This window comes from Tasmannia lanceolata, unplaced genomic scaffold (assembly GCF_043159265.1).
Source record: "Tasmannia lanceolata isolate RefF3 unplaced genomic scaffold, GAP_Taslan_0.1 ptg000012l, whole genome shotgun sequence".
Lineage (NCBI taxonomy): Eukaryota > Viridiplantae > Streptophyta > Magnoliopsida > Canellales > Winteraceae > Tasmannia > Tasmannia lanceolata.
In genome coordinates, this window is record NW_027518689.1 from 43,768,089 (window position 1) to 43,780,241 (window position 12,153).

At 38.3% G+C, this 12,153-nt stretch overlaps 1 protein-coding gene across 1 annotated transcript in view; it reads left to right on the forward strand.

The window, feature by feature from the left end:
- The first annotated feature begins 2,114 nt into the window (after window positions 1-2,114).
- LOC143888320 (P-loop containing nucleoside triphosphate hydrolases superfamily protein) overlaps window positions 2,115-12,153 on the forward strand; it is a 62,830-nt gene continuing 52,791 nt past the window's right edge. Inside the window, exons 1-4 of the mRNA XM_077392694.1 lie at window positions 2,115-2,322; window positions 7,135-7,268; window positions 7,344-7,387; window positions 8,500-8,577. Coding sequence (XP_077248809.1) covers window positions 2,271-2,322; window positions 7,135-7,268; window positions 7,344-7,387; window positions 8,500-8,577 — 308 coding nt within the window. The 5' untranslated portion in view covers window positions 2,115-2,270. The remainder of the gene's footprint in view (window positions 2,323-7,134; window positions 7,269-7,343; window positions 7,388-8,499; window positions 8,578-12,153) is intronic.

A 12,153-nucleotide genomic window follows, 5' to 3' on the forward strand; every position in this document is an offset into this window, starting at 1 on the left:
TCTCCATCTGGCGGTGCGGTTCAACCAGAGAATTGAGACTCAGCCCCATCTATAGAGAGCAACTGTAGCAACTTTCCTCAGTTTTGCTATAGAAGATTTGAAAAGAGAGAATTTCTTTTGTTAGGTTGGTAATATTTTATTTTAGGGGTGTCTCGGATCTCAATTTTATACGATGAACAGGCTGGATATGCATTCGAGCTATTCGTTTCCTTACCAAACCTGTGATAGAGTCCGGCCCTGTAGCAACCATGTCTTTATTAATCGAATCCAAAACAGAAACTCTAATTTCTCCTCATAGTGTCTCTTCGTAACTTCCCCACACGTTTATCTTTGTATGATCTCTTAATTCCACAATTAAGGAATGCTTAGTTATTTACAACACATCTTCATATACTTCCCTACTCAATGCAGGGTTTTTAAGATTTGAATTCATCACAGGAGCTTCCCCAGAAGCACAATAGCTCTATGGTTACAAAGCAAAAGAAGAAAGATAAGATACAAGATATTGAACTTTCTCTGGAGACATTTAAAAAAAAATCTGTGTGGGAAAGCTTCAGATGCTACAAACAAACAATGGGCCAAAGGAATTTTTGCTTTTAGTTGTGAAAGGGACAATGGCTTTTCATGCCACATGGAAAAGCTAAGCACCTTGCTGAATTCTATCTTTATATGCTAAAGCTATCATTCATAAGCATGAAAAAATCAAGTTTTACAAGTGTCATGTGGTTCCTCCTTTCTCCACGCTCTACGTTAGTGACTTCCCCATGGAGCCACACAATAGATAAGAAACCCCACCTCTTCTCACATAGCCTTATGGTGTGCCCACTTTCAATAATTATCAATGATGGGGACTGTAGATAACGACCTCGTATCATGCCTTAAAATTCTTCTTTCTTGGGGTGCAACTTGGACCGGGCTCAACCCAAACCCGCTTGGGTTGGGTTTGCATTTCCTTGGGTTGGGTTACGGATTGGAAAAGGCAACCCGATTTAATTTTGTGTTGTGTTTGGTTTGAGGCCTTGGGCAGCCCAACCCAACCCAACCGACCCGGACCCGACCTCGTCTCCCTAATTTTATCGAGATTTTATCGCGATTTTCAAAATCTTTGAATTATGTTTTTTGGTGTATTTTATATTTTTTTGGGTATATTTTTTCCTTTTTTGTACCCCTACTTCTTTCACTCTCAGTATCATTGCACTGATATCTCAGTCTTCAGAGGCCTCAGATATTGGTTGCCATGTTAATATGTAGACCTGGCAAAAGCGACCCGTGCCCGTGGGTCGACCCGACCCACCCGCAAACTTGCGGGCACGGGTCTGAGCTTTAGTGACCCGTCAAAACTAACCCGCGGGTGACGCAACCCGTAAAAACACGGGTCGGGTCGGGTCAACCCGCGGGCATTCGCAAGTCACTTGGCTTTTTTAAGGGTGGTGATTTTGTTATGCTAATCTAGTTAGATGGCTTTTTTTTCTCATGCAAAGGATGGTGATTTTGTCATGCTAATCTATTTTTTAAGGGTTTGATGCCTGAATAGGTTATGGATGACACCACATAATATAAATAGGTTGTGGCTAGCACCATAGGTTGATCCCAACCCTCCGATTTGAATGTTAGAGGGTTGATCACTTGATCTAACCCTCTATAGATCGGAGGGTTAGGATCAACCTATTGAAATGATTTTTGGGGCACAACCTTTTTAGGTTGTGGGCATCTAATGGACGGTTTGGATCATCCCACGGTGCCGGCTATACCCCCCTCATCAAAATCCAGATAACATTTTCAAAAATAAACAACTGTTTGAATTTGCGGGTGACCCGTGGGTTGACCCGGCCCACCCGCAGGCCGCGTGGGTCACCTAAATTCTGACCCGCAAAAATGCAGGTCATCTCCTGACCCGACCCGTGTGACCGGCACCCGCATCATCCGCGGGTTGACCCGACCCGACCCGCCCGTTTGCCAGGTCTAAGTTTTCCTCAGGAAGGAGTTTTCGGGATTTGAAGAAATACTGGATGGCTTTGGTGACATCTCTCCCAACGAGATATCCTTATCTGTTAAAGTATCCTTATCTTTTAAGGGAAATGATAAGGGTCCATTTGCTCGTAAAATTAATGAGTAAGGTACGATCCCTTTGGAAGTACCTAACCTTTTCAGATTTTCTGGCTAAGTTAAACTTTATCTGCCCACTCTCTCCCGCGTGCCTGGCACGTGCAAGCCTCTGAAAGACTAATCTCTCTCTCTCTCTCTCTCTCTCTCTCTCTCTCTCATTTGAAATGGAGGCTCTAAAATTTTCCACAGTCCGCCATAGGAGTTGTTCTTCAGCAGGTCTTATCACTTAAACCTCATACAATTTATAGCATATGATCAAAGTCCACTTTTTATTTTATACTTCCTGTTATATTATCATTTGCAGCATTATAATTCCCTTTTCCATTCCGTCAGATTTTACTTTTTCCTTGACATGGGTTTTATGATACTAGATATTTTCTCAGACCCATTTGGGTAGTTAATTTTCCTATATTTAATGTGTATTTTTATTTATGATTGAACTTCTCTTTCAATTTTTCTCATCTGGGTCATCTGCGTCATTTTGGATGGAAAACATTTTCTTGGGATTTTTTTTCTTCCCACGCTTTAGAGGGAAATGATACGATTAGGGTTGATTTTTAGGAACGTTATCATAGAGGCTGCTGATATTGGCACTACCATGTTTTGATAATTGCACTAATTCAACTTGTCTTCATATCATTTAACCTGCGGTCAAAGTTTATTGCAATTTTCAAGAAGCTCTCAGAAGACAAATAAAAAAGAAAAGACAAGTTGAATTAGTACAATTATCAAAACATGGTAGTGCCAATATCAGTAGTCTATCATAAATTGAAGGCCCTTCTAAGTAAAAATTGAATAGTATTGCTTCAAGCAATAATTTCTAGTATGTAAAAAAAGTAGGAACAGTTAGAAATAATTTTCCTTTCCAAACTTTTTCTAAAAGTTCCTGCAATCCAAACAACGCCTTATATCACATAGAATGTTAATGGAAATTGATATTTTTATTTCTGCATCCAATTATTGAACTTATGGGTAACACTTATAGTCTAGATTGTGCTATGTTGGACCCAAAATTTTACAAGAAGGGCATAATAGTAAAATTCCTTTTTTTAAAAAAAATTGACATATATTCATTGATACGATGAAAGTTACATTAGGGACCAGGAGTCCCAACTATCTTTACATGGTATCAATTAAGGCAATTCAGGGCATACCCTGAATCACCACAAGAGCCATATAGGCCTATGAATCCTACGCATTACATGAGCATATCGTACTCTACCGTTTAAGCAAACGTAGTTTCTCCCCAATCGCACCCAGAAATTTGTCTCGTACCACTACTGCCCCTCCATACCTCCATCATCTATTTTTAATCAATCACCCGACCTCTGGAATTCCAGATCAGTGCTCCTCACTCCTTAGAACTTAGCCAATAAAAAGGATTTTCAGGCAACCGTGCCTCCATAAGCGAGAGACCATGGTCTTGTGCCTCCATAAGCGAGAGACCATGGTCTCTCAAGCTTTGGAGGATCTACTTCTTTCCTCTAGCACACCTGAAGTTTGACGTTATATGGCCCAGTTACACGTTACGTTATGCTATCCCTAAAATAAAGGGATATACACAAAAAAAACACTTAAGTGAAAAGGAAAAAATTCCTAAATCCATTAAAGTTGAAACTTTCGCGACAATCACCCAGGTTAAAAAAGAGGTTACATAACTTCCTATAAAAGAGGGAAGTTGAAATCATAAAACCAAAAGATATGGGTGAGGTCGCATTTACAGCAGCTCCAAAAAGAGAAAGTGGAGATCGTGAAATTGAGGATGAGGGATGAGTTTGCAGTAACCAACTAGTCTAAGGAATCTCTATAAATAGAAGAAAGGTCCTTTTGAAAAGGGATCCTGATCCTGATCCAATCCTGGCAAGAAAAAGCTACGCAAAGGGGATCGGATCTTTGTGAAAGAAAAAACGACGTGAAGAAAAGACGAAAGAGGAGAAGGAAAGGTGAGAAGAGATTACTGGCTAACAGTGTTTTCTTTTTTTCTTTGCATGCTTCTCCAAAAAGGTTCTAGAAAGGAGACCAAGAAGAAGACCTTTCTCCTTCGGGAGAAAGAGAAAAATTCCTTTAGAGGATATCTCTCTAAAGGTCTCTTTAGGATCTCTTTCCAGAGACTCCCTAAAAGGAGAAGACCTTTCTCCTCCAGGAGAAGGATGATAAAGATGAAGGCTCCCAAAAAGAAAGACGGAGGAAAATCTCTTTAGAGAATCTCTCTCTAATGGTCCCTTTAGGATATCTTTCCATGGTTTTAAATTTCGGCCGAAACGTTTCGTTTCGGTGAAATTTAGGTGAAATTTCGGAAGTTTTGATGAAGTACAAAATTTCACTCAAAATTTCGGTTAAACGTTTCGAAAATTTCGGTGAAATTTTTACAAGATTTCGTTCGAAATTTCGTACAGAAACCGAAACGTTTCGGTTTCGCTAATGACCGAAACCGAAACCGAAACCTAGATTTAAAACCTTGTCTCTTCCCAGAGACTCCCTGAAGGGAGAAGACTCTTCTCCTCCAGGAGAAGGATGAAAAAGATGAAGGCTCCCAAAAAGAAAGACGGAGGAAAATCCCTTTAGAGAATCTCTCTCTAAAGATCCCTTTAGGATCTCTTCCCAAAGACTCCCTAAAGACCTTTCTACTTCAGGAGAAGGATGATAAAGATGAAGGCTCCCAAAAGAAAGATGGAGGAAAATCCCTTTAGAGAATCTCTCTCTAAATCTCCAAAGGTCCCTTTAGGATCTCTTGCCAGAGACTCCCTAAAGGGAGAAGACCCTTCTCCTGGAGATGATAAAGATGAAGGCTCCCAAAAGAAAGAAGGAGGAAAATCCCTTTAGAGAATCTCTCTCTGAAGGTCTCTTTAAGATCTCTTCCCAGAGACTCCCTAAAGGGAGAAAACCTTTCTCCTCCAGGAGGAAGATGACAAAGATAACATTTCCCCAAAAAATTAATTATAAAGGGTATGTTTACAAAAATCAGATCTCCAAAAATCCCTCTTTGTGGAGGACAATAACAAAAGTTGTATTAAGATAGGGAACCTCTTGATGGATAATCAGAGGTGTTTTTTTCTTCAAGAAATGTAATTAACGGCCAATAGAGCCGGAAGTGTACGATCCCTACCAAATTTAATAAAACCTCTTCTCGTAAGAGGGAAATTTGATCCCAATTTTATTTATGTGTGTGATTCTCTTTTTCATGCACGTGAAATTTGTTGCGAACATGCTATTTCTCTTCTTATTTTTTTGTTACATTTAATGGGTGATGTAGGCTCTAGTTTTCTCTAATAGTTTAGAATGCTAGTGTTTTTTATCTTGGAGTTCTGAAAAGTAAAAGCACATGCTTTATTTTATTTCTCATGAATTTCCACAATTAAATAGAAATGATTGACTCATTGCACCTTAATTTCAATGGGTATTTTCTTGTTTCAATTCAAATTCTTTTGAACATATTCAATACAAAGGGTTATAAGTTATAGAATTTAGGGAAAAGACTAGTCACAAACTGACCATCAATGAAAAAGAGATTTTTAGGATCTGCTTTGTTATTATGGATGGTTTTTTTCCTTTTCTGAAACAATTAAGAGAATTATTTATTAAGAAAAAAAGCTAGTTATAGAAAATGTCTATAGTGGGCCATGCAATCTCAAATCATGATAGAGTTACATCTAACTCCAAAATTTGCTAATTTATTAGCTTTGTGCTTTGTTTCACATTGAATGCGGGAATTCTGGCACACCAATCCTGAAGAGTGCAAACGACATACTCCCTTAACAATAGATAGAGATGTGGTGATGTGCAACTTATCTCTTAAACTTACCATTAAAAAAAACTTAACTATCTTGAATTCAATGAAACCCCCTCAATCTTGATCGTTGTTTTTTTTTAAGGGAAAAATACAGATACACCCCCTCAACTATGGCCTAATTCCACTTCTAATCACGTGGTTTCGAAGTTACCAAAGACACCCCCTAAACTATCCGTGGATTTTTTTAACGTGACAGAGTGGACGGAGAGGAGGAAATGACTATAATGCCCTTGTCTTCCCCAACTAAAAATTAGGGTTTTCATACCTTAAAACTGAAAATTAGGGTTGTTTATTTACCAGCACAAACACTTGATGTAGGGGTTTTATTTGTCTTCATTCACATCATTATCATGCTTTGAACAGAACCCTAATATTTTAGATCTTTTTTTTTGTTTTTATCAGTGTTTTTTTCTTGAAATGTGGGGTTTGATGTAGCCATGGAGTGGGGTGTCATTGTCTGTGGTGGAGGTAACAGTGGTGGCCGGAGGTGGTGACGGTGGCGGTGGAAAATGGCATAATCCTAATCCCTCTCAAATGGCTTAAAACCAGTGACGAGGGTATTTCTGTCTTCAAAATATTAACCATTCAAAATATTAACCATGGTTAGTTTTAGTCATTCCGTCAGGTTAAACTAACGGACCGTCAACGAATGGGTCTACTTAAAAATGTCAGAAAGTTGAGGGGGTGTCTTTGGTTCCTTCGATACCACGGGGTTAGAAGTGGAATTTAGCCATAGTTGAGGGGGTGTATCTGTATGTTTCCCTTTTTTGAAATAGTCTTAACTCTTGTTTTTTCTCACTAAGGTTTTTCTGCCAAGCCAATGACTTTTAGACTCTGTAGTCCATCTTAATTTTACATCATTTAACTCTAAGAAAGATCACATTAGCATCAATTTAACTTTAAGCTATAATACCTACACTTATTGGCCAATTTATGTTGTGGATGTGAAGCCAATAACTAAGAATGGATCACTTTCCCATGCAATGCAGCAGTATTCGCACAATATTAGTAATTTTTAGTTTTTTACCATTAAAAAAACCCATATAAGTAATTTTGTTTGCTGCACATAAAAGCGTCATTATGGAGTGGAAAGTATATTGAATATTGCATTTTTTCTCCTGAAATATAGTTATCGATTTTTCTTTCCATATGTTCCCAGAAAGGGGGATGTTTTTTTTTTTTAAATACATTGGTAATGCTTCAACTGTTTTCAATATAAAGTTTTTTGACATCTACAGAGTTATCACCAGTCAAAAATCCGAGCCATGCCATATGGAATCGATGTTATTTTTCCATTTCTCTATATAGAAAAGCCACACAACCTCAACTGGGTCAAATTGACTTTCAACCTCTGAAGCAAAACCACATAAAGGTCATTTTTCTCTCCTTTATTTGATCACTTATCATAGTGCTTTTATATTGACAAATCTATTTCTTTTTATATCAGGTATCATCTAGTCTGAAACAAGAGAATTCGGTGTTAGAGGCCAGGTATGCCTTCTTTTTGGATCTTGGAATAGCGACCACAATGTTTAGGATGATATAAAATACATAGTGCATTCAAAAGTACATTGCGACACAATGTTGCAGCCTTTATCTGGCTTGAAAAATGAATGAAATCCATCAGCTTTTATATTTCGATTGCCTTTTAACTTTCTTTTTTGGAGAGCAGAGATTTATGACAGGAGAGAAAGTGACTTGGGTGTAAAACCTGAAAGACTCTAGGTTTATGTTACCTAGGGTTAAACATGGTAAAAGCTTAAAGGTTGATAATTTCTTAAGTTTGATACGAATGCTGACCATTTAAGTTATTTTTCTGAGATAAAAATGAAAGCTTTGAGAATGATACCTATAGATCTTTATGTCCAAACACTGTAATGTAGAAAAACTGAGATTCAATCACACAATTTCAGGAAGGCATAGAAGAAACAACAGGGTATCTATGAATTTGAATAACAATATCAATTCTCAGCAGAAAAATTTGAAATTCCTCCAATAAACAAAAAAGTGTATATTGTCAGTGCAGAATTGTTTGGATTGTTGGCATGACTCCGAATGATAGAGTTGAAAGTCTGTTTTTGTAACTTCTACAGGAACTTTATCATGACTACAAGTTATCTCTTAGAGCAGTATTTGGGGAAGCTTAAACAATATCTGAACCTTATTCTGTTTCTTTTGTTTTTTGTTTTTTAGTTTTGATTCTGTAAATGTTTGTTGATATTATTCTTTTGTTCGCATTTGCAGCCTTTACTTTTTTTGTATGAAGCCAAGTTCCCAGAGAATACTTTTAAAGTAAATTCTTATATTTGATTTTCTTATTTCCTCCTATGGCTGATTTGAACAGAAATCAATTTTCTTAGAATTTATAGGCACTTTGCCAGAGAATTACAGAGAGATAAAGAAGTATTTCTCATTTGGACTGTTTTTGGCTTCGGAACTTATTGAAGCTCTATATGAACGACTTTTTATGTTCTAGCATGCTTCTCCATTCCATTTTCACCATGTGTATAATTATCATGCTGTGAAATCTAAGTTGAGAATTCTATTTACTTGTTTTCATGTTTCCTTATTTAGAAACAACTGAACCTTTGTCTCCCTTCAAGGTCAATTGATGATTTATATCATGATCTTACGGAACGCCTTCTTCCTATGGTGACAACTGCAAGCGATCCTAATTCGAAGTAAGTTTGAATATCTCTATCCTCTAGGTAGAAAGGATATGTATCTTAGTATTCTATTTGGCTGAGCCTTTCTTTCCAGTAAAACAGTATGCAACTAAGTTTTAATGCCATTTGGAAGTGGAAGCAATGCCTAAAAGTATGAACTTAAAGACATATTTTCTCATATTAAAATGGAAGAGATGAAGTGATTTATTTATGGAGGAAGAAGCTTTATGGACGACACTGGCAAATAAAGTTGATGATTTTACCGTGCATCATATTTTTTGTGATACATCGGTGAGATAGCCAACTCGAATAGTGGCTAACAAAATGAGATATTTGCGCTCATATACCCACTCTGTTTTAGCTCTCTTGAATTCTTCGGCTATTCATTATCTTATTTCAAATTAGGATAGAGCATGCCCAGCTAACTTTATTCATGAGATGATTTTGATCCTTTGACCCCTTGGGATTAAACCATGTAATGCAATGATGAGATGCTCATGAATCTTGAATGGTCGGGATTATCAAAGGTTGGGTCTGCTGTGTTTTGGTCAATGAGTAATGTGAGCCCATGGTTCAGCCACTGTTAACACAATTCTGTCCATGATTTAACCCCACTTTTGTGCACATTTTGAGCCCATGATTCAGCCCATTTTTAAGCACAATTCAGCCCCCATTTTTAAGCACATTTCTGCCCCTGTTTGAGGCACGATTCTGTCCACAGTTCAGTCCATGTTGCTGCCCCTGTTTTGCGCACAATTTAGTCCATGTTGCTGTCCCAGTTTTGGCACAAATCTGTCCCTATATTCAGCCCTGTTTAGCATAAAAATCTGTCCACAACTCACCCCTGTTTTAGCACAAATTCTGTCCCCAGTTCAGTCCATGTTGCTGACCCTGTTTTGCGCACAATTTAGTCCATGTTGCTGTCCCAGTTTTGCACAAGATTCAGTCCAAGATTCAGCCCCTGTTGTTGCACAAGTTCAGTTCAAGATTCAGCTCCCTGTTTTGCACATTTATCCCACGATTCCATCACAGATTTTTACACATTTCAGCCCAAAATCAATTCACCCCCCCTCTTATTGCTTGTTTGATTTTTGGCTTTTGGAACTCAACTCCTATGATAATTTTAGAATGTTTATGAGGGTCCCAACATGTTGGTCCACCACATAACCATTCACTAAACCTTTAAAGTTCTTAAGTGTGTTTGAAAAACTCTTTTAAAATACTTTGCCTTGTCTTGGAAATCTAAAGCGAAAGGATGTACAATGATACCTATGTAACCTTCAACTTCTCTTTAGTCTTGGTCTTCAATTGATCTTCCATCTTGTGAATGCTTGCTTGAGAGATGATGTGAGCTCCACTTAGCTCCTTTGACTCTTGTTGGGTACATCTTCAAGCATGACCGTGTAGTGTGTTGGTTTCTTCAATGATCAATCATATCTTAAACACAACACTTCAAGGCAAATTGATTAGTATTCAATAACACAATCAATTATGTTTAGAATCATCAAAACAAGATAGGAGAGTAGACCCTTGGGCTTACAGTTCAGTCCTAGTTTCGGCACAATTCAGACCCTGTTTTGCATAAGTCCGGCCCATAGTTCAGTCATGATTCAATCCATGTTTGATGTAATGCAAGGACAGTTCACTCTCTTGTTGTTTAGCCCATGTTCTCTGCTATGGAATCAGCCCAGTTACTTGTAATCCAGCCTATGAAATCAGTTTCTGTTTAGCACAAAATTCAGTTCATAGAGATTGTATAAGTAGATCATGTACAAGTAAAAGTATCACTAAATCTATGTACAGGTGTGTCAATACAGTGAATGTATGTGGATGTGTACTTGTTTGCAGGTAGACCTGGCAAAAGCGACCCGTGCCCGCGGGTCGACCCGACCCACCCGCAAATTTGCGGGCACGGGTCTGAGTTTTAGTGACCCGCCAAAACTAACTCGCGGGTGACCCAACCCGCAAAAACACGGGTTGGGTCGGGTCAACCCGCGGGCACCCGCAAATCACTTGACTTTTTAAAGGGTGGTGATTTTGTTATGCTAATCTAGTTAGATTTTGTCATGCTAATCTATTTTTTAAGGGTTTGATGCCTAAATAGGTTATGGCTGGCACCATAGAATATAAATAGGTTGTGGCTAGCACCATAGGTTGATCCCAACCCTCCGATTTGAATGTTAGAGGGTTGATCACTTGATCCTAACCCTCTATAGATCGGAGGGTTAGGATCAACCTATTGAAATGATTTTTGGGGCATAACCTATTTAGGCTGTGGGCCATCTAATGGACGGTTTGGATCATCCCACGGTGCCGGCCATACCCCCCTCATCAAAATCCAGTGATAATATTTTCCAAAATAAACTACTATTTGAATTTGTTGGTGACCCACGGGTTGACCTGGCCCACCCGTGGGCCGCGCGGGTCACCAAAATTCTGACCCACAAAAATGCGGGTCATCTCCTGACCCGACCCGTGTGACCTGCACCCGCATCACCCACGGGTTGACCCGGCCCGACCCACCCGTTTGCCAGGTCTATTTGCAGGCATGTAAGTGTGAGCTTGTGACTATGTGTTTGAATGAGGATGTACGTGAGAAGATATATATGCGCATGTCTATAAATAGATGTATGTGTCTCTGAATGTGTATATGTGTATGTGTTCTCCTAGGTATAGTGATCCTTAGTTCTGAATTTTCTATTTTTCGACCTCAAATGCTCAAAACTTCAAAAAAACAAACATTTCAATCTTGTAGATCTCGTCGAGCCGGTCAGTTCGACATATGGCGGCCCAAATTTGGCCAAGGAACGAGAGAGTTATGCCCGTTTAAAGTTTTCAGTCCATAACGCTATTTTTGTTCAAGTTTTTTAGAAATTATCGTGTCGAGTAACTTTTGGGCTGCTTCTGGCCGGAATTGTTCAAAACTGTCAACTGGAAAAGTGTTTGTTACAATATTTTCTAAAATTGTCTTATTGAGCAAAGTTTTCCATAAAGGCTTTTTAATATGTCAAAAACTACTTACAAGCTTCAGTTTTTCTGAAAAAACTGTCATTTCTGCAACAGCAGCTTTTTGGCCATTTTTAGGCATTTCAGGTCTGTTTCGTACTTTCGTCCAAAGCCGTAGAAGGAAAAAATGTTCTTCACAAGATTTTCTAATAATTTGTCCTTGAGCGAATTTTTCCAGAAACGATGTTTTGAGTGTCAAAACTGAGCCCGAACTTTCAGTTAAAACACTAATATGTCTTTTAATGGCGATGGATCGGAAGAGGCCATTTTTAGGCCACTTCTGGCCAGATCCAAACGAAGTGGTCAACTCAGAAAATGTCTCTTATGCTGAGATCTACAATTTTGATCAGTAGAGTTTTTGATGATTTTGATGTTTGAGAGGTCCAAAAGTCAGTACAAAGTTGCATTTTTCACACTGTCATAACTGTGTCATTTCTTGAAAATCACCGACAATATGAGCTCTATTCAATTTTAATGATTGTTTTGAGCTGCTAGCAAGTTTTAAATCATATATTAAATCATTTCCATGAATTGTTTGGCATTTTGACCAGTTTTTTTGGAAAATTACATGTTGGGTGGAAATTT